Source organism: Schistocerca serialis, chromosome 1, assembly GCF_023864345.2.
Source record: "Schistocerca serialis cubense isolate TAMUIC-IGC-003099 chromosome 1, iqSchSeri2.2, whole genome shotgun sequence".
In the NCBI taxonomy this organism is placed as follows: Eukaryota; Metazoa; Arthropoda; class Insecta; order Orthoptera; family Acrididae; genus Schistocerca; species Schistocerca serialis.
In genome coordinates this window covers 432616575-432639367 of record NC_064638.1, presented here as the reverse complement: position 1 = coordinate 432639367, position 22793 = coordinate 432616575, and the positions used below count along the sequence as shown (strand labels likewise).

General features: G+C 36.6%; 1 protein-coding gene across 1 annotated transcript in view; it reads left to right on the top strand.

Moving 5' to 3' along the window:
- Positions 1 to 9345, top strand: part of LOC126481620 (synaptotagmin-14) — a 602337-nt gene extending 592992 nt beyond the window's left edge. Inside the window, exon 11 of the mRNA XM_050105545.1 lies at positions 7945 to 9345. Coding sequence (XP_049961502.1) covers positions 7945 to 8142 — 198 coding nt within the window. The 3' untranslated portion in view covers positions 8143 to 9345. The remainder of the gene's footprint in view (positions 1 to 7944) is intronic.
- Positions 9346 to 22793: the final 13448 nt, after the last annotated feature.

Genomic DNA, 22793 nt, shown 5'->3' with positions numbered 1-22793 from the left:
TCCTCCAATGCACGCTGAACTGGCTTGCCCTGCTGTCAACACAGCAGGAGGCAGGTGCTGTGGACATCACCCATCACCTGCCCACTGCTATCATACACTGCCACTGTCACTGCACCACTCTGGCTACCAGCAGCAGCCATATAATTTCCCCCCATCAAAACTTTGGCACCATGCCCAACTGCCAATATGGTGGCTATCGCGTACCATGGATGTCACCTGTCACCTGCCTCCACGGCTTGACTGATACCTCCACACTCTGCCACTGTCAATGATCTCATTGCTGAGGCATCCACACCCCAGCATTAGATGGCCTGAAGGTGCAATCAGTTACCCTAAAATTTTCCTCTCGTAGGGGGAGGTGGGCACAGGGGGACTGTATGATGCATTTCTAAATTATAAAATTTTGTGAGTCTCACTTTCTGCCCTAGAAGAAAAGTCTCCCATCTCCCTCACAGTAGTACCTACATGCTCTCCAAAGCATCCACAACACCATAGTGGGCACTTACCAACAGGAATGTCTTCCACCCCCCCCCCCCCCCCACCTCCCCCCTCCCGTCTTTATCTTTCATAAAAGATCAGACTCATCATTCAATAGATGTATCTATAGTGAGTCCACGGCTATACAAAGGACACAGGAGTGTAAGGCACATGGAAAGTCTTGTATACAAAAAGCTAGTCCAATGTTCAAAAGGGAAATAGAGAAGGATTCAGAGCAAAAGTAAAACCATTACTTCAGAGGAACTGCTTCTACAGAGTAGAAGAATTTATGGCTGCCAGTCTAAAATTTTCAAGTTGAATATTATCTTTATATCACAACTCTGCAGCTGATAAGTTTATTCTAGGTATGTTACTGTTATTTTTCTTATTATGAAACTGAAATAACCAAATTGAATATTTTAAATGTCATCGGTTTTTAGCTGATTTATTCCATTCTGCAGACGTAACTGCTATTTTTCTTATCATGAGTGTATTATAATGTCATTGAAACTTGCCTCATATCCAATGTTTCCTCATATTATGAGGTATCTGTATGTATAAAAGGAAATTTCCTGGCTGACTAACTAATTGATTTATCATCACCCAGCCCAAATCGCTAAGTATAGAAACTTGAAATTTGGAGAAGATGTGGATCTTATACTGTAGGTGTTGTTTAAGAAGGGAATTTCTTGGTAATCTACATGTACGAACATTGGTGTTTGACTTCATGGTTACATCTTGGTTGAGCTCTAAGGGAGTTAAATAGGGGATGAGATTTTTTTAATAAAATATTTTGTCATGAGAAAATTTTTAAAGTTAAATCAATGAAAATTTTAATTTGGCTTCTCAGTTAGAAATAAAAAAATACATGTTTCACTATTTTTGGAAATTTAGCCACTATGGGGGTGAAATGGGAGATGAAAATTCTTATGAAAATATTTCATTGTGCAAGCATTTTCAAAAACTAAATCTATGAAAATTTGTATTTGGCTTCTGCGTTAGAAATAACGTACACATCTGACTGTTTTTGAACATTCAACCCTTAAGGGGTGAAATGTTTTGTAAAAATATTTCACTGCAAAAGCATTTTTAAAGCTAAATCTTTGAAAATTGGTGTTTTGCTTCTCAGCTAGAGATGAAAGATCCGTGCTCCACTATTTTTGTAAATTCAGCCCCTAAAGGGGTGAAATATGGTCAGACTGATTCGCTGACTCATATTTGCTCAACCCAAACTGCTAAGTACAGAAACTTGAAGTTTGGAGGGGGTATAGATCATATAATGCAGACTTTGTTTGACAAGGGATCATCTGAGATTCCACTCATAAGAAGCTGAAATAGGGGATGAAAGGCTTTTTGAAGGTATGTTGCTATTAAGGGAATTTTGAAGCTAGAACTACAAAAGCTGGTATTTGGTTTCTCAGACAGAAAATAAAATTATGTGTTCCAGCATTTTCAAAAACTGAGCCACTAAGGGGGTAAAATAGAGAATGAAATGTTTTGAAAATAAATAATTGCTAAAGGACTACTGAAGGATTTTTAAAGCTATATTTATGATAGTTGGTATTTGACTCCTTGGTTGGAAATAAAAAAAAAAATAAAAAAATACGTGTTTGAGTGTTTCTGGAAATTCAACCCCCAAGGGAGTGCAGTAGCAGATGAAAAGTTTTAAGAAAATATTTTCCTACACTAAAAAATTTTACAGTTAAATTTATGAAAATTGGATTTCCCTTCTTGGTTAGGTATAAAGAAATATTTGTCAGGGGATGAAAGTTGCTATGGAAATACTCCACAAGAATGCAAAAAGCGTGATTAACTAAAACTCTGGACTCCAACTTCCAAATTGCTTTTTGGTCTGAAATACGTTCAGTAAATACCATGCTTATATGGCTTTAATTAGTGTGTAAAGCTTACATGGTGTCACAGTTGGCAAACAACATAAAAATTCGATTAAATAAAAACAAAAAAATCACTGCGGGCCATACAGTGTACGCAAGTGAAGTAGCAATCACTAAGCTGGTTTATAATATTTATACAAATTGTGATTGTGACTTTTCCCATATCCATGTGGAACAATACACTGCAAGATTTCTGGGATTAATATAAATCAAATCAAATGTTAGTGTGCGTTATTGTGTAGTAAATTACTCACAACTGTGGAAATGTATTATGGCATCTTCCCTATTTACATAAAACTTGTGTTTCCCATTACACTGTGTTGTTTGTATGTATGTTCTGTTAAGTACATTTTCTTTTCTCTTTTCAACCAGTTGTTAGCAATGGAAGCCTACTGCTACACAAGTGATAAGGCGGATATCATTACTTCCAATAATTTAGCAGTAAATGGTGTGAATGTCTGAGCTGGCATATCAGGAATATTGCAATGGCTGGTGAAGTCCCATACTTTTGCATTCTCATTACACAGATGTCAATTCCCTAGACTTCTGGTTATGTGGGCACTTTAAGGAATTGGTCACACCATTCCAGTCAATGATATGCAAGCACTGCAAGACCATGTTGTGTTTTAAAATCATATCAGTATGTACAACACCAGTTTAGTCAGCTTCAAAAAATGTATGATCTGTTATGCTGGAGGGTATAGGGATGCATTATCATGGATGAATAACATACTGAGCACCTCATATGAGAAAAGTGTCATGAATGGACATAATGTTGAAATCCTTCTATGTACAAGTATTTGGATCTCAGGAAATATGCACTTTTGGATCCATATTTATTAGACTTTCTTCTAATTTATAAGGCTTCTTACACCTCTCAAAATTTTGTCACATTTTACAGGTCTTATTTGCCATAAGCAATATGATCAATCATAAAATATATTTTAAAAATTGATAGATAAAAAAATCTACTCACCAAGCAGTGGAAGAGTGACACACATACACAAAAGGATTTAAATTTTTACAAGCTTTCAGACCCAGTGGCTCCTTCTTCTGGCAGAAGAGTTGAAGAGGAAGGGAGAGGGGTGATGGAAAAGGACTGGATAGGTTAAGGGAACAGGGTACAGTTGAGAAAGTCACCCAGGACCCTAGTTCAGAGGAGACTTACTATTCTGGATGAGAACGAAAGACTGATTGTTCTTCAACTCTCATCTCCCCTGACCTGGGGTTCTGGGTGCCTTTTCTGAACTGTACTCTTTTCCCTAAACCTCTCCAGTTCTTTTTGGTTCACCCCTCTTCCCTCCCCTTCAACTCTTCTGCCAGGAGAAGTAGCCACTGGCTCGAAAAGCTTGTAAAAATTTTAATTCTTTTGTGTGTGTGTTACCCTGTCACCACTTGGTGAGTAGATTTTTTGATCTATCCATTTTTATTATATTATCAATAATTGATTATTATCAGTGTTATAAAATATATTTTTGTATTTCAGAAGCAAAAAACTTGCAATACACAAAGAAGTCCAAAACAAAAATGAACCCATCTAATGATGAAAGAGAGAACCACTATGTTCCAATAGGGCACTGTTAGATGGCAGTAGATGCCAAGAACAGGTTAATGACATTTTATGGGTGGGGGTGGCTACCAAGAAGTGAATGAAGTCTCAGGGGTCCTCCCCTTGAAAGTTAGGGGAAAAAACCTTCAAAACCTAGTGCTTTAAGCTGTTTTGGTACTTACAATATCAAACAACTGCAAAAATTTGTTTTTATTTTAGACAAAAATTTTTTTTTAATTTCTTGAATTGTGTAGCATTCACAACCTTTTTCCAAGTAACGTCTTTTGTATAATTGCTAACACACAGCAACAACCTCATAAGCCTGTTGTTAACAGAGATAATAAGCAAATTAAAAACAAAGAAACTGAAATTAGAATATAAGACTGTTAAAACCGTAGTTCTTCTTGACAGTTATATTTTTGCCAGTTTAGTTCATAATTATATAAATACTTACATTTTGAAAATAATAATTCTTCAGTCTTGAAAAGATATTCAATTTTTTTATTATTATTATCAATAGAATTCAACAATGATACTCGTTTTCAAACAAATGTAGTGGGAACAAAAATGCAATATCCATATTCATTAGGTTATCAAAATGTATTTGAAACTAATACCTCCAAAGAAGTACAATGTAAACAGTGAGAATGACATTACATTGTTACGGTAGCTCAAAGCTTACTTGCAGCTACATAAAGCCAGATTTTTGAATTTAATATTGTCTTTCTTTGGCGCACTGATGGTTAAAATCTGACAAAGAAGATCTTTTTACAAAAAGCAATCATGTTTATAGCTTTCATTTTAGTTCTGTACACATACAGTACATACACACATCAAAAAAGTTTTGCATCATCCCGGTTCCCAAAGCTTCTGAAGATAGGTGTTGACTGTGAACATTGTATCACAGACACAGTCCCTTTGATGGTTCAGAGATGTCACTAAACCCACCCAAAGATGTAAACAACCAGGCATGAGCAGCACCTATTAGATGGAGGGGATCCGACAGCCGATCAGTTTCAGTCATTCCACCAGGGAGGAGGAACACGGCTCATGTTGTCTGTAGTTCAACCATGCCTAGATGGTCAATACTGTGGTTCAGTCATGTCCACATTGTCACTTTGTGCCAGGAAGGGTTCTCAACAGGGGAAGTGTCCAGGCATCTCGAAGTGAACCAAAGAGATGCTGTTCGGACATGGAGGACATACAGAGAGAGAGGAACTGTCAATGATGTGCCTCGCTCAGGCTGTCCAAGGGCTACTACTGAAGTGGATAACCACTACATACGGATTGTGGCTCATAGGAACCCTGACAGCAATGCCACCATGTTGAATAATGCTTTTCGTGCAGCCACAGGACGTCGTGTTACGGCGAGGTCCATCTTTGCAATCGTGACACCATGCAGTGCATTACAGATGGACCCAACGACATGCTGAATGGACCACTCAGGATTGGCATCACATTCTCTTCACCGATTAGTGTTGCATATTCCTTCAACCAGACAATCGTCAGAGACGTGTTTGGAGGCAACCCAGTCAGACTGAATGCCTTAGACACACTGTCCAGTGAGTGCAGCAAGGTGGAGGTTCCCTTCCTGTTTTGGGGTAGCATTATGTGGGGCCGACGTATGGTGCTGGTGGTCATGGAAGGTGCTGTAATGGCTGGACGATACATGAATGCCATCCTCTGACCAATAGTGCAACCCTATCAGCAGCATATTGGCAACGCATTCATCTTCATGGACGACAATTCATGCCCCCATCATGCACATCTTCTGAATGACTTCCTTTAGGATAATGACATTGCTCAACTAGAGTGGCCAGCATGTTCTCCAGACGTGAACCCTATTCAACATGCCTGGGATAGACTGAAAAGAGCTGTTTATGGACGACATGGCTCACCAACCACTCTGAGGGATCTATGCCGAATCGCCATTGAGGAGTGGGACAATCTGGACCAACAGCGCCATGATGAACTTGTGGATAGTATGCCAGGACAAATACAGGCATGCATCAACGCAAGAGGATGTGCTACTGGGTATTAGAGGTACCAATGTGTACAGCAATCTGGACCACCACCTCTGAAGGTCTTGCTGTATGTTGGTATAACATGCAATGTGTGGTTTTTGTGAGCAATAAAAAGGACAGAAATGATGTTTATGTTGATCTCATGTTCCAATTTTCTGTACAGGTTCCAGAACTCTCAGAACTGAGGTGATGCAAAACTTTTTTTGATGTGTCTTTTTGACATGCTTCATGCATATTAGCATCTGATTCACACATTTTCAGTCTTTATACAAAATTATTATCTATGTGTTTAAATGCCAATTATTCAGTCTTTTTACATCACAGAATAGTGACTGTCATTATATTAAATATTATCTGTACATAAGAAAAAGTATCTGTTCTGTTCTTTCTGCTCTCCTCAATATACATATTAATAACTTTTTCTTTGTTAGTAATGATGTCTCTGTGGACATACAAAAACAAGCCCTGTTCAGCAATTTTTCCCCACAACAGAATGGGAGCACAAGTTGCTGGTACAAGTAGTACATTCTGTCAGGCACATAGAGAAAGGGGACTTGGGAAATACTGAATTAAATGGCTAAATCCACTGATCAAGACACTAGATTTGCATACTTAACTTTAGTGCATATTACAACAAATACTATTTGATCTTGGTTTAGTCCAAAACCCCCATTGGGGGGACGGGGGGGGCAATCACTGCCTCTGCCCTCTCCCCCTTAGCCTCCGCTCCCTCTGCCCCCCCCCCCCTCCCTCCCTTTAATCTACCCTTAGTAAAAGTACTGACTCAAAGCATTGTGCTATAGATGTAGCAAAATTTGTGTATCATGATGCTTAGAATGTAACAGCTGTTTTTGATTTGCTGGAAGAACTGTCTGTTGTTATGAGCATTGTACCATGCTAGTAATCATTGTAAACATGTCAGAATGTCACCAACAACCACAATTTGTATAGTTAACTGCAATTCAACCAGGCTGTGTTATGGGCCTGTAGGAAACAGGATGGTTCTTCCAAAGGACTGACCAACATGCTGGAGGAGAAATGTCAAATGTTATGAGTGCTAATACTACTAATACTAGGAATGTTCACATGCCTTTTATCCTGATTTCAAGCAGCACAGGCATACAGATATGTATCTGAAGACAAGCACCATTGTTGATCTCACAGAGACTGATGCATAAATCAGGACAAGTCAAACTGGCACACACTTCTTGTATCACTTAACTCAACTCCATCCAAACAGACCTTAGAAGGACCAATAGTACCTACTCGCTGCCGTGTCATTCTCAGCCCATAGGCGTCACTGGATGAGGATATGGAGGGGCATGTGGTCAGCTCTTCCAGCTGTATGTCAGTTTATCAGACCGGAGCCACTACTTCTCAATCAAGTAGATCCTCAGTTCGTCGCCTCACAAGGGCTGAGTGCACGCCAATTGCCAATAGCGCTCGCCAGACCGGATGGTCACCCATCCAAGTGCTAGGCCAGCCCGACAGCGCTTAACTTTGGTGATCTGACAGGAACTGGTTTTACCACTGCGGCAAGGCCATTGGCTCTTGAAACACTTAATGGTATTTAAAAACATTCAATAACTCCACTTGCTTGCATGATCATATGATCTGCCCTCCACTAACCATATGCAGAAGCTGCGCTTTATAGCATTTATTTTCATTTCATACAAGTACATACGAACAAGTTACTGCTGTTTAAAAACTGATAATATATATTAAATTGGAAATAAAGTATAACTGTGAATTTATTTCTTTTTCTACTATACAACTGGTTGCTACTGTGTATCTCGTATATCAGAATCTGGAATGTTTACTCTTAAGCAACACTGAATTCTGTTATACGGTGCCTGTCTGCATTAAGGCTTATCAATGTATAATGCATTGATGCATTTTTCCTTTTACTTGTATTAAACAAATGAACGTATGTATATAAAGTTAAGGCTTTTATCTGGAAGTTCGCCTTGCAGCAGAAAAACTCTTCTTCTTCTTTTAGGTAGCACTGTTCCAGTTGCCAGATGTAACACTCATGGTATCAGTATACAGCAAGCGCAGCATGAAGCGGAAGGAGATGATCGGATGGTTTTCTTTGGGTTTAAATAGCTCTGGAGAGGAGGAATTAGCTCACTGGAATGACATGCGTGGTGTACATGGAGAGCAGATTTGTCGTTGGCATGTACTTGTTGAATCTTAATCATCGTATGACTGACTGAAATTTGATGAATGCATTAAAATTTTCACTTGGGCTCAGCCCCAAGCAGTCAGGTTTCCAAGCAAATGAAAAAAAAAAAATTTTGAACATTTGTAAACTTTGTTTAATGATAAAATTAATGTTCTTGGGCAGGAGTAATGCTGGTAGCACATTGGTAATGCGCTTATCCTGTCATTGATTCAGGCAGCAGGATGGATGAATTTTTCATGCCTACATATGGCTGTTTAACTGGATATGGCATTTAACCCAGGTGCAAGATTTCTGATTTTTTGTCTTGCCTTTTGTACAATTATCTTTTTTCTTGGCCAGTCACCTGGGAACTTGTCCTCCATACCAGTTTATGTAAGACTGCTCTTTCAATAATAGCATTTGTTTTCATAATTTATGTATTCCCATTATAACTCGTAATTTGTTAACTTTTTACTTCTTGCTGCAGTTTTATATTAGTCAGTCTAACCACTGTTTGTCTCCTTGATTATTCTATATTTCAAATGACATTACATCTGTGGTTGTTCCCCATTTCTGAGGCTGACAGCGTCTCCACACATTTTCTTGTTCCTTTTGCCTGGCCTGTTTGTTGATAGGAAGGTATCTGACTAGATCAGAAACTTTAAGCATTGTTGCTATTGACATTCCCTATATTTGGAAATGTAATATTTGTAATTGTGGTGAAGAATTTCCCAAAAATTGTATCTAAGTGTTTTGTACTGTATGGAATTACATTAGCATGCTAATATAACACATAATTTAGTATCTAAACCCCATGTTAACCACAGTGTAAGTAATATTTTACACAATGTGACATTTGACTCAATGTACCAGATTTGTATTGGTTAAAAGAAACTATGTATTTTTTATACTAGAAATTCTGGTCATATGACCAAAATTATGCACAAAATATTGTCAATTTTTGAGGATTAGACAGGTGAAGCAGTATTTTCAGGTCCTGATATGGTGTTGTATATTCAGCAAAATTTGTACGTATTTTGCTTGTGCATTTCTTTGTTTTGCAGCACATAGTCGTTAAAATATTTTTTTTCTTTACTGGCAGACATTATTTCTCTGTGTCTGTGCACCCTGTTTGTCTTTGGTACATTTTGCACTTTACTACGTTTTACATGAAAAATGTATGACTTACCAGATTTCTTTGGACAAATTTGTAAAGAAGAGAGTAATTTTATTTCATAACTGTTCATAATTGAATGTTTTACTATCATTATTGAAAGCAAATATACAATAAATATGTATAAGTTTTATGCATTTTATTTTAAGTATATATTTATCGAAGAAGTGTAGGCTGAACTTAACATTTCTTGTATACAGTACATTAGGGTATCTGAAGTTACTGCTTTTTGTGAGTATATGAAATGAATTTTATATGATGATTGATTACAAAGCACATGCAAAGTATTACAGTAGTTAGCACTGTAAAAAGTGCAGAAACAATATGCAAAGGTATAATAAAAAAATGGAAAAGTAAGGACAACATACATATCAAAACTATATAGACTGTTATTAAAATAATCTTGTATCATTTGGCGTGTAAAACTACCTTAATGCAGATTAATCTGAGGATATTTTATCTTTTAGAGGAATGCTAAAAGAATAATATTCTTGCTCGAAAAATTATTTTTCCATGAACATGAAATATGACACATCTTTCTTTCAAATCAAAGTTCGACTCAAGTTATATATCATATCTGAAGTGTATTAATTCATTACAATGCAATAATGATTTCTTTTGACTATTATTCAAATATTTAAATATAATAATGTGAATGGTTTGTTCAGACAGGGGGACCACAGAACTTTTCTTTTCTAATGCTGATTATAACTGGCACAAAAGACGCTTTAAGTCCCATGTCAAACTTCAGATTGTGAGCTGATAATGTTGTCTGTTGCCGTCTCATGATAGAAAATAATAAGTGACAAGTGCACAGGGAAAGTGCATTTAGTAACAATGACTACTTCTCACTGAGTATTGTCATGTAATTGTAATATTCTTTTGCAGAAGTAACAAAACAGCAGTTACACAATACTACAAAAAACAATACTAAGAACACACAGTCTTCACTTGATGACTGTGTTTCACGATACAGTCCCACTCATAGAAATTAACAGAATTTAAATGGAAGTTTTAAAACTGTTGGGATTAATAATTTTCACTGTTGTTCAGCTGTTTTCATTATTAGTTCTGACTGCTTAATTCACCACAGCATATAATTTAACTGTAGTTAAATTATATAGCTGCACTTTTAAACATTTATTATTCAGTACTTAAGGTTTTTGTTTCTAAAGCAATGAAATAGTATCTTGGTGCCTATACCTGGACTCTCATATGCTACTTGTGGCCTCTTGCATTACTAAGCTACAACATGATTTAGCTTTTATACAGAATTAAACTGCTAAGTAGAGGACCAGATAAGAAATATGTTGCACATTAAATTGTTAAATTATGGGAAGTAAATACCATATTTGTCCAGCATAATTTAAAAAATGCCTTTTTTAGGAAATTTGACTAGTTCTGGATTTTTAAAAAATCAGAAGAGGTAGTATGGTTGGATGTTTCTTGTTACCTTCCTTTTTGACACATGATCTCTAATGCATATTTATAAACCACAGGTTGTTTACAAATTACAGTGTATCCCCATTATATCCAACTGAGTAGGCCAACATCATCAAAGAATGCATTCAGTTTACATTAGTTCAAAGAAGTGTGTTATATAAAATGTCTTTTATTATTTGAAGAATGAGAAAATAGTTCAGAGTTCTGAGGGAGGATTAAATTCTTGAAGCATAACAATTTCTTACTAACAAATACGTAAAGCTATAGACATATGTACAACTCATTGACAGTATCTCATACTTCTGTGTTATATTAATCTCATCTTAATTATAGTTTTTCTCATGGGACACACTGTGAGTAATCAATGTCATTGAATGAAATCAAACAATATGGCTTTTTTGAACTGTTGTATCTTATTATGCTTTACCTCATAAGGATTTTTGGCTTGATTTGGTGGGGATTTAGAAAGAAGGATTTGGGTGTGCCATTTGTATGTTACCTGAAACAGTTTTGCATGACATTTATTACTTATGCTATTATATTTCCTTTCCCATAATTGTTTGATATGGTTTCAAAGTTTCACTTATAAATTGCTCACTAATTGCCAAAATTTATTATAATACTTACTCTAGTACACCCCTTTGATAAATCTAATGCTATTTATGTAATGGCTTTTATTGTAGCTGAGTCATGAACATGGAAAATGTATCAATGCTATACACAAAAGTCCCTGTAAGTTTGTTTTCCAATTTACAGGTAATGCTCTGAACAGAACCACCCGACATCTTCTTTCATGAGTTACCATATTTATTTTATTTAATGAAATGTAGCATCACTCTGTTTCAGTTTGTATAATAATGAAAATAACTTGAATAGAAAGGTAATTATTGGGTTATGAAGTCAATGTGATTTACAGACATTTCAAATTGTATGAAATAATGATGTATTTTAGTGTGTCATTATCACAAATATTGCTGCTAGAATAATCAACAACTGTCCAACACAAAGTTTTAGCTTTGTTGTTACTGACAAAATATTCACGGACTTGGACATGAGAAGTGTAATTCTTTGTCATGAAGAACATGTTCTCATAGCCACTCCAGTTATCTGTGGCTACATGTGCATTGAATACCCTGTTGTACAGGGAAATAATTTTTTTAAGGTTACTGCACTGAGTTAGTGATATTTTTCTAGATGATACCCTGATTTTACTGTATAAACATTTCAGAGAATTATGAGGGTCTGACCATTGTAGCTCATCAGAGTCACTGTAAATCATGAAAAAGTAAATTGAATGATTTTGCCCTCTTGTTCTATGTTTGAAGTAAAACAATACTTTAATACTAAAATTTCTGGAATGTCATATAGTATATAGAAAAACTGTACAATTTTAAGTAGTTTTGTCTGAATAGCACTTTGATGCTGTCACTAAAGACTAACTGTAATAGAAAGTGTAGAAAAATTTTGAGGAATTTATGTTTGGCATCCAGAATACTTAAATTCCTCCACCTTCTCCGTATATCATTTCCTTTAATATTTTTTTTCATTGTCACTATCATTTATCATTAATTTCTATTTATTTTAGATGTGTCCAAATCCCATTTAAGTGTACAGTGTTTGAGAACTTCTGGAACTTACTGTAACACTGCTGTAGCTATTTCAGTATTACTAGAGATGAATAATGTGAAATATACATTGAACTATATTTTCTCACTTGTAATATTCATCTGCTACTTTAATCCATGTGTAGCAAATGGTATTGTAAATAGGTATACAACATAATTTTTTACTTGTAATTGTTAAGATTAAATATTTAAATTCATGCAACTAAGATTCTGTGTCTTCAGTGATAGTCACTGGTATATAAATGTAACGGACACCTGGAATTTTCATTCTATGAAATAAAAATATTTTTCTTTACTTTATTGCCAGCAAAGATGGTATTGTACACATTAATTTAGCTGCTGAGCTTCTACTTGATGCATGCATGTATCTATGGAAGTTGTATCATCCAAACTGAAGTGGTACTTTATAACTGTTAATAACGAAGTGACTTATACTTACAAATATAAATAGATACACAGTAAAGAGAGGCTGTACTCATTAGTTATAGAAACTAATATTGAACCAAAAGAACCTCTGCACCAAGGTTTTAGTGCCATTACCTCATAATAAACCATTCAAATCATTCATTTGTTGCTCTGGAGTTGTGGTATACATATTTATTGCATAAGGTGATTACATATGAAGAATAATTCTCAAAATTTTAGCTAAGTTATGGAAAGAATATGTTGCTTCATCTAGAACAGAGAACATTTTAGAAAATCGTGAGAACATTATATATTTAAATATCATGTCACAACAAAACTGTGACTTGGTTTGCATTTAAAAACCAATTACAATTTTTATGCAAAAAAGCGTCTATATTTTATATATAAACATCTATAATTGAGAGTGTCTATAAGTCTCTTTTATCTGAATGTATCATTTCATTACTAAATTTATTATCCTTTGAGAATTAACTCACTGTGATTCAGACAATTCTGAACTGGTCATTTATACTTATTACTTACTGTCTTTGGTTAACTCATGGTGTAAATGTTAGCTCCACAGGTTTTTCGAATCAAAAACTTATTTGCGAGCATCTTTGGGGCTTGGAAGGTGAGAGGAGGAATAGATGTATGTATTGGGAAAGGACTGTGGCAAACACAGCAAAAGGGGAGTGATGGTGGTGGGGGTGGGGTGGGGAGGCAGAGAATTGACAGAAATCTTTAGTCTCTATATTCACATGTTAACAATATATATTGTATGGATGTAGTCAGTTCATAACCAGGACTTACGAGTGAATGATACACTTAATGTTCGGCGTGCAAATAAATAATGCACGATTTCTTTTGATGTTCTGCTCTACCAACAGACTGGAGCTCTTTGGCCAGTAAACAACTGAATGTTTCTTGTAATTTACTTTGCAATTGCTTTTTATCTATTTGATTACTTGCAGTTTTTGCTACAAGCTCCTCACAGTGAATGTCTTTCTACACTTTTTTGCTCATTAGTTATGAAAAGAAGTCATGAATGTACAATTTTCAGTAACTAATTTTATGATCTGCTGGAAGAGTAATAAATTGTACTTTTTTGAGTATAGCCTTTCTTGACTATATTTATTTATGTTTGTGCGTGTAGGTAATTTAATAGAATGAGGCTGAGTACATTGGGTATTTCTGAATGAATGTATATATTTTTGCACACCTAAAAATAAAATATGTATTTATCTCATTGTCTGTTCTTCTAAACTACAATAAGTGTTCAACAAGAAAACAAGAAATCTTTCCTTCATAAGGTTAATAGACATTATATGTAATCTGAATGTTATAATAATGCATGTTCTCACGTGTGTGTGTGTTATGAAAGATGTATTATGAATGTGACTTGTTTTGTGGCACTTAATGGCAAATGTAACAGGACATCTGACTTTTGCAAGCCTGCATCTGAAACTAATGTAACTGAAACATGTTTGCAGATTATACAGTTTGAATATATATGTATATTTCACCTTTGTGTGCCAATTTTGTATGTACATTGAGTGTCAAGACTTGCTGTCTTTCAGATGTCAGTGGTAGTAATGAGAGTGCTACCATAGTATTATTTTCTTCTGTGATTTTACTGTTTAAGTGATGTGGTCATAGAAATGCAATAGGTAGTGGCACTTGCAAAGTCATATGTCTCTGCAGGCAGAAATATTTGCCCCATGATATAAGAATCCACAGAAATAGTAACATTTTCATACAGTTTATTAAATTTACTTAAAGGGAATTGAAAATTTATATTGGGCTTAAAATAATATTTTTGTACAGCAGTGAGAAATCTTGTTTAGCTACATCTAGCTGATAGGAAAGTATCTGTATGAGTTCAGTTTAGTACATACTCCACAATATATCTGTCTGATTTGTGCAAACAGACATCAAAAGTTGCAGGAAAAAGAAAGACAAAGCACAATGTAGATAGTTTTCCATTGTTTGAATGATAGGCTCCATACTCTCATTCTCATATCCCATATGCATCTGATACTCATTCGAAAAATGATTTGGTCACAATGCTTGAAGTTAAGTTTCACAGAAAAAAGACATCTAATGTCTTCATCAAAGCAGTTATGATGTGCAACTGCTACAGAGCTTGATGAGTGACTTTTCAGATGATAATGATAAATAATTTGTTATTGTTTGAAATTTTCTCAACAGAAATTTTGGGAGAGCTATAACTGTATTTAAAAATGTAAGTATCCTGTAGTTGGTGTTTCATGGGTTCTAGGGGTTTGATAGTGGATAAACTGCACCCATTATCTATTGCACAATTTTCAGAATGTGAGAAGTTGAAAAACCATAAACTTTCCCTATGTGCATGTACATACCTTTATTCAAATAGGACCATGCAGTCTTCTATTGTTTCAAATTTAAATCTTTTATTTCTGTGTGTATTTTACAATTGAGTTTTTATACTATTTTAGTATACTTAGTATTTTTTGTGCACATGATACATTAGTTTTATGCAGAGTCATGTGAGATAAGAACAACAAAAGTGCAATGTGATTTTATCCTTCCAGTGATTAAGACAAGACATAGCATAATTATAATTTCTTGTTAATTAACAAGTGGAACTCACTTCTGTTACTGTATTTCTGTTGTTTGCTAAGCAGTATTAGCTATGAAAGTATTAATTTTGTAAAGGAAAATTGCTCATATACAAAAAACCCTTTATTGTTTCAGCTTTATAATGCAAAACTTAACAACCAAAATGTCACCAGAACATACTTGGTGTGATATGTGTATTATGAATATAAACAACCATCATGACTAAAAAGTTTCATTTCTTAACTCTCTCTCTCTCTCTCTCTCTCTCTCTCTCTCTCTCTCTCTCTCTCTCTCTCTCTCTCTCTCTCCCTGCCTTACAACTTAGGCTTTAATGTGAAATCCATTCTGATTCAGACTCTCTCAGAGGGTGTACAAGAAATTTTGGTCTGCCTGATGAAATGCAAATTCATCAGGCTTTTGTAACACATGAAAAAGAATGATACTGTTTCAAAACAAGAAAAGTATCTTCATTTATCACATGCTTTCATGCAGAATTTGAAATCTATAAATTGATTTCCACTACAAAAGTATGGCTTTCTTAAGTTATGATGACCTAAAACAAGGGAAACACTGCTTAAATTACTTCCACCCAACTTCTATAATATACATATCATGTTCGATGATATGATGACATGAGTAGCCACGTCATAAAACTTTCATGATACACACAGTAAGTATCAGCCATGTCAACCCCACCACTGGTGAAATATATGATATCAATGGGTGAGTGAACAGTGCAAGTTATGATCTTCCAGCAAATACGTTAGGTTGTGTCCAGAATTTTGCGAAGAGCATCTTGAGGAATAAACAGCAAAGACATGTTTTGAGGTTCCCACTTACCAACACTTTTTATCCTGTGTTTATTGGATACACAAATGGTGAACAAGTACAGAATTACACAGTCCAAAAGTAGTCTGTGTCTCAGCTGCAGTTGTCATCACAAAGCAGCTGATGTATTATGCAGACCATATGGAGCATCAACAAGCACCAGCAACCAAAATTATACAAAGCAGTTCAGCCACAGGATCCTGCCAGGTGATGCAGTGATCACTGTGAGGGGCTTGCTTTTTTTTGGGCATTTGGCTTGTTCTGGCCTCTCACAGCTTGCAGTGCCATTTACAGTGCAGGTGGCAAGTATGGATCAATTTTGAACAGTTGTGATACCTCCATCTCACTGTCTGAGTCATTTACATCAATGTGGGAAACTGATTCACCACACAGGACATTCAGCTTCCTTTACTCTGATGGTAAAATGTTAGAATATTTCAAAAGCTTGAAAAGAGAACACATTTTTAAATTTCCACCTGTATCTGCTTTGTTGCTGTTTTTCAATTCTGGAAGGTTCAGTATCAAATAACAACATTATTATGAAAAGGATAGATTGCTACTCATCATGTGGAGGAGACACTCAGCTGCAGACAGGCACAATCAGAAGACTGCTATACATTCAAGCTGTCGACCAAAAGGCTTCTTCTGAAGTAGAAAACACACACACATTGACACAGGCACAGCTCACTCATGACCACTGTCTCTGGCCACAGCAGCTAGAGACAATGCTAATGTGTGTGCAAGTTGTGATTGTGTTTGTATGCATGTGTTTTCTACTTTGGAAGAAGACATTTTGACTGAAAGCTGAAATGTCTAGCAGTCTTTTTGTTGTGCCTGTCTGTGACTCAGTATCTCCTTTGTATGGTGAGTAGAAATCTGTTCTTTCCATAATACTGTACGTAAATATTTCACTGACATAAAAATACAAACCTGTCATATATGTACTTGGACAGGTCACAAAAAATGATATTATGTTTCCTGTTTAGCTCAGTAAAAACTTTATTCATGAGTACGAAAATTACTCTGTCTGCAGTATTTAGAGATATCATTCCAAAGTGCAAGAAAAATAAATCTATGTATTGTCAAACACTTTGTCAAAAAAGTAGAGTGGCACTGACCAGCCAAACAGAGATATAGATGATATGAGAAATTTGAAAGAAAGACTTTATTTAAACAAATAGATGGGCAATAATGATAATGAAAGATGCAGAGGAAGTGTACAGATGGATATCAAGAAAGGAAGATAAAAGACCAAAATAATATATCAAAGGATAAATGGTGCTAGCTTACAGAATATAAGAGAAGGCACAAGGTTATGGTAAAAAAATACATGATATGTATGTATGATGTGTAAATGAGAACTGCTGTCTACCCACACAACAGAAGAGATGTTGGCCGACAGCAGTTAGAAAAGATGAAAAACTGCTTCATTTTAAATGTATCCTCCTAAGTTTTTCCCCTTCCTTTATTACCCAGTTCCTTATTCAAATGTATACTTCCTCTGAAGAAGGTTTTATCAGAAAAGCTAAGTAATTTTCAGTTATTTGTCTGTATTCCTTTATGTTGTTCAGAATTTCTTTTATCTCTTCTGACATAATATGAGACCCTATGGCAAGTAAACTGGGCTGTAAGTGTGAATGTCACACATCACAATGTAGCCATACCCATTAATCATAGGTGTCTCCTAACACTCTTGTGAATATATAATATGTTTATTACTATGCTTTATGCCTGATGTGTTTTTAGTAGTCTAAGTGAACACCACTTAAATCTCCACTCTCAGGTTTAGTAGTGAGGCCCATTTAATGCAACATCATTTGAGGAGAAACTAATCAAAATGTATAATGTCCATTGATTCAAATTTTTCAGGAAAAGTGACAAACTGATACTTGCTAAACTATTCAATGGAACATAATGCTATTTGCACAGTTAATTCCATGTTGGGATATTGGATTTGATCCCACTTTACAACAGATCAAAATTTGGTTAGGATGGCTATAAAATGAATTTATGTTTTGGACAATACATGTTTTGATCAGTCACCTATGACGTTACATATTTTGATGCGATTTTAGTATTAACTCTTCATTAATTCACACAAACTTTAATACCTGAAATAATTATTAGAACAATGTAACATTAATATTTACTTGAAGGAATGATACAAAGCCTTAAATTACATAAAAAAATTTGTGCAACACAATAATTTGCTACAGGCAGAATTACCTAAATTTTGTCCATTCCTGGTTCTTCTTGAAAACAATCACATTCAATATATTCTGGAGTGAAGCTGCTGCATGAACTTCTAAACCTTGTGAAAAAAAAATTAGGTTGTTCTTCTTCTTTACATTGTGTGATGAATCTTAAAGTGAGCTGTTTCTTCACATCTTCCCTTTTCTCTTCCTTTATAATGTTTGACAATGCTGGTGTAGGTCTTTCAGTAGCAGAGAACATCTTATGTCCACTTTTTGCCAATGCTGAATCATTTAGAAGGACCACTGAAGTAATAATGTATTTCTGTTTCAAATGTTATATCCTGATCACTGACACTCTTCAGTTTTGATTTTTACAAAACTGTTCTTTCTACTTCACTGATACCATCTATTTTTTCCATTCCTTTGTGAGTTCTTTACAGTTCTTTTAGCTCCCAGTCTTTTCAAGTTATCTCTATTTCCCCAACTTCATTATATATCTGTACATACACCAGTGGATTCAAAATTTCTGGAATTTGGTGCAGTATTCTCTCAACTCATCCAAAGACCCTGTCTGCAGGTAAAAAGGAATGCCCTCAAACTGGAAAATACAGGCACAAATCCTTCATATGTAATGGATAACTTTTCAGTAGCCAGAATGCAATAGCATTCTGGCCATCACACTCATCAGCAAAAGGCTCTGACAGATGTGGTAGTCCAGTCAAAGGATGTTTCAGAAAGAAAATCTGTGGTGGCTGATGCAATTTCTTGTGACCCTCTTCCAGCTTCAGCTTCATTCTGTACATAGAAATCAGGGTATGTGGTTCCAATATTTGTTACACAGAAGCTATAAAACCAAAAAATGGAAAATCCAGGATGGAATGTAACAATATTATGAGAAGGAAAGTTGTTGCTCACCATATAGCTCACAATTGAAGCTTTTGGCCATTAAGGCCTTCATCAACAATACACACACCCACACACACGCACACACACACACACACACACACACACACACACACACACACACACACACACACACACACACACACACGCGCGCGCGCGCGCGCGCGCGCGCAAACGAAACTCTTGCACACAACTGCTGCAGTCTCAGGCAACTGAAACTTGATGATGTGGTTTCAGTTGCCTGAGTGCAGTTGTGTGTGTGTGAGTTGCATTTGCATATGTGTCTGTGTGTGTGGTGTTACAGTATACAGATAGACGCAATCTGATTGGTGGGTCATGTAGAGCACATAAAATACTCCTGGAAACTGTTTCAAACACAATTTTGTCCACAGGTGGACAATATATGTCTTGATTGGTTGTTCCTCATATACAAAAAAACATCATATACAAGGCAGAAAAACATCATTTATGAACTCCTGTAGTCCACTTCAGACTTATTTGAGTCAACTGTGAAGGTGTGATGGAAGGAACAGAGGCAGAAAATTTATCTTATTTTATGCATTGGAGTAATGTTCCAGTGTGCATCCACTCACTAACTACACATACTCTGATGAACCTCACTATAGTGAGATCTCCCATCCTCGATCACCCTTTCTGACAATGTGACACAATGGCATACTTCTAAATTAATTCGTATCTGCACTATTATTTTTCTGAAACTGAAACAACAAGAATCTAGTCAGCAATGACAGACAAGAGAAATCTCTTACTTGCTGCAGTTAAGTTACCAATACTGCATGCAGATATTCTATCACTGAAGGTATTCGTTTTATCAATATCAGTGTGCGTGGTCAAGGGCATGTTTCTGCACCTAACATTTCATCTAGTACTGCAGGAAACATCTTCAAAGGCTAGAAGAATGTAGCTGGTTAATTTTCAGACTTGAAACTTGCCTTGCAGCCTTGGAACAATTCCTTTCCCAATGTCCTTGTACCAAGCCCACCAACTCTCTCCTAATTCTGCTAGCCAACCACATCCTGAGCCACAATTATTTCACTTTCTAAGGTCAAATCTATAAACAAATCCACACTACTGCCATGGGTACTCACATGGCACCATCTTTTGATGACTTACTCATGACCCATCTAGAAAACTGCTTCTCGACCAGTCACTACTCAAAATCTCTTGTGTGGTTTAGAGTCCTTGAGGTCATTTTTATGGTCTGGACTCATGGCAAGGACAGGGTTTCCTCAGTCTTCCATAACCTCACTACGTACTCCCGGATCTGCTTCACTTTATCCATCTCAACTCAATGAGCCACCTAACTAGATGTCCGATCTCCACTTCTCAGATGGCTCCATAAATATGTCTTTTCATATCAAGTGCACTAACCATCAACAGTACCTCCACCTTGACAGCTGTCACTTGTTCCATGTCAAAAAGTCTCTTTCTTACAGCCTCACCATCCAATGGATGCTGCATCTGCAGTGCAAGAGGGAGTTGTCAAAATATACCAATGACATTGACAGAATGTTTATTGACAGATGGTATCTTATCTAGCTCATCCATCAAAAGATCTCCTGTGGTGTCTCCTCCTCTGACACCAGTAACGTTGTTTACTAGCCCCTGACCAGCACTCTTCTGATCACTGTGTATCAACCTGGCCTTGAAAATCTCAACCACATCCTTCACCAGAGTTTTGACTATGTCTTGCCATGTCCTGAAATGAGAGATATCCTACCTAAAATCCAACTCACATCATCCAAAGTTGTGTTCTGTTGCCCACCCAACCTACAGAATATTCTGTCCACTCCTATTCCAATCCTGTTCACAATCCTGCACCTCATAGGACATTCCCTTGTGCTTGACCCAGGTGCAAGACCTGTCTCACGTGCCCGCCCATCATCTCCTACCACATTCCTGTCACTGACATTTCCTACCCCATAAAAGGCAGGGCCATTTGTAAAAGCAGCCATATTATGTATCAGCTAAGCTGCGACTGCTGTGCAGCATTCTATGTGGACATGTCAAGTAACCAACTTTCTGTTCACATGAATGGCCACTGCCAATCTGTGATGACCCTCAAACTTGACCATCCAGTTGTCGAACATATTATGCACCACAACACAAATTGACTTAACTGCTGCTTCACACCTATTCAGATATTTTCTTTGAGCACTACCTTCTCTGAACTCGACAGGTAAGAATTATCTCCACATCCTTGCAATCCCCCTGGCCTAAACTAACCTGTTTCCTTCTCTCTTGTGTTGACACCTCTCCTTCTCCATCCAGATTGTGTACTACCTTCTCTCACCACTCTTTCCCCTTCCCCCCAAATGGGCATTTTCTCTTCCCCCCCTCCCCCCCCCCCCCGCGCCCTCTCTCTCTCTCTCTCTCTCTCTCTCTCTTCCACCCCCCCCCCCACCTCTCCCCCCCCCACACACACACCCCTCTTTTCCACCCGTCCCTCTTTCTCTCTTCTCTCCCTGTTTTCCTCTTCATCTCCACCTTCCCTTCCTCTCCTCCACTGCCTCTTATCCTTCTCCCTCACTCTCGCTACCTGTTCTACACTCTACCCTTTGAATTCCTTTAGTCGTGTTGTACACCCGCTGAATCATCTGTTGATACACCTGCCTCACACTATCCCCCCACCCCCTCCTCAGCTTGTGTGTCCTTACCTACCCCCTTACCGTCCCCAGGCAACTGCTATCGATAACCAACAGTCAATCTCACCATGGGTGTGTGAATTTGAGTGTCTATGTGTTTGTGTGTGTACACCTGTGTATATTAATCCAGCCAAGAATTTCCCTAGTTGTTAAAACTTGTTTAGCTAGCTGAAACTGCAAAACCTCTTTACTGGAGACTACACAATGGAGAAATTGTGACATCATCTGACTGCCGTTAAAGATCGCAGAGTCATGCTGCTTGTGCAGCAGAAAAGTTAGCACTGTTTGTTTTATATAGAACAACGAAATGTCAGCTAAGATTAGTTCCTGAAAATAAGAGGAAACAAGCATACTTCAGTCACACTGCTGGATATGCATTGAACTGATGACAGGTCTATACATTGGGGAGAACCAGTTCCATGCTCTGAACATTCCCCCCCAAATTGAGTCCTTTGGGACCACCTAAAACAATTAGTATATACAACATACAACAATAATACTGCATCAGAGTCTTGTAGAAACCTGCAAAACATTTGAAAGAACTGATGAGTTCATGCATTTATATACATAAGCAAAGGGTATTTTGGGCATTTGTAACTTGTACTTTGAAAAATGTTACTTCATTATATACAAATGCAGAATTAATTGACACAGCATTATGGCCATTATTTCCTTCTTTTGGTGTAATGCTTTTTTGTCATGTTACCACCATTTTATGCTAGAGAAGGTGTCATCTCTAGAGCCTGACACTGTTTTTGTAATATGATCAACATTTTGTGCTGTTTTCGTTTCCATTTCTAGCACTGGAAATGACTTTTTTATTTCTGGATCTGAAGGTGAAGACTAG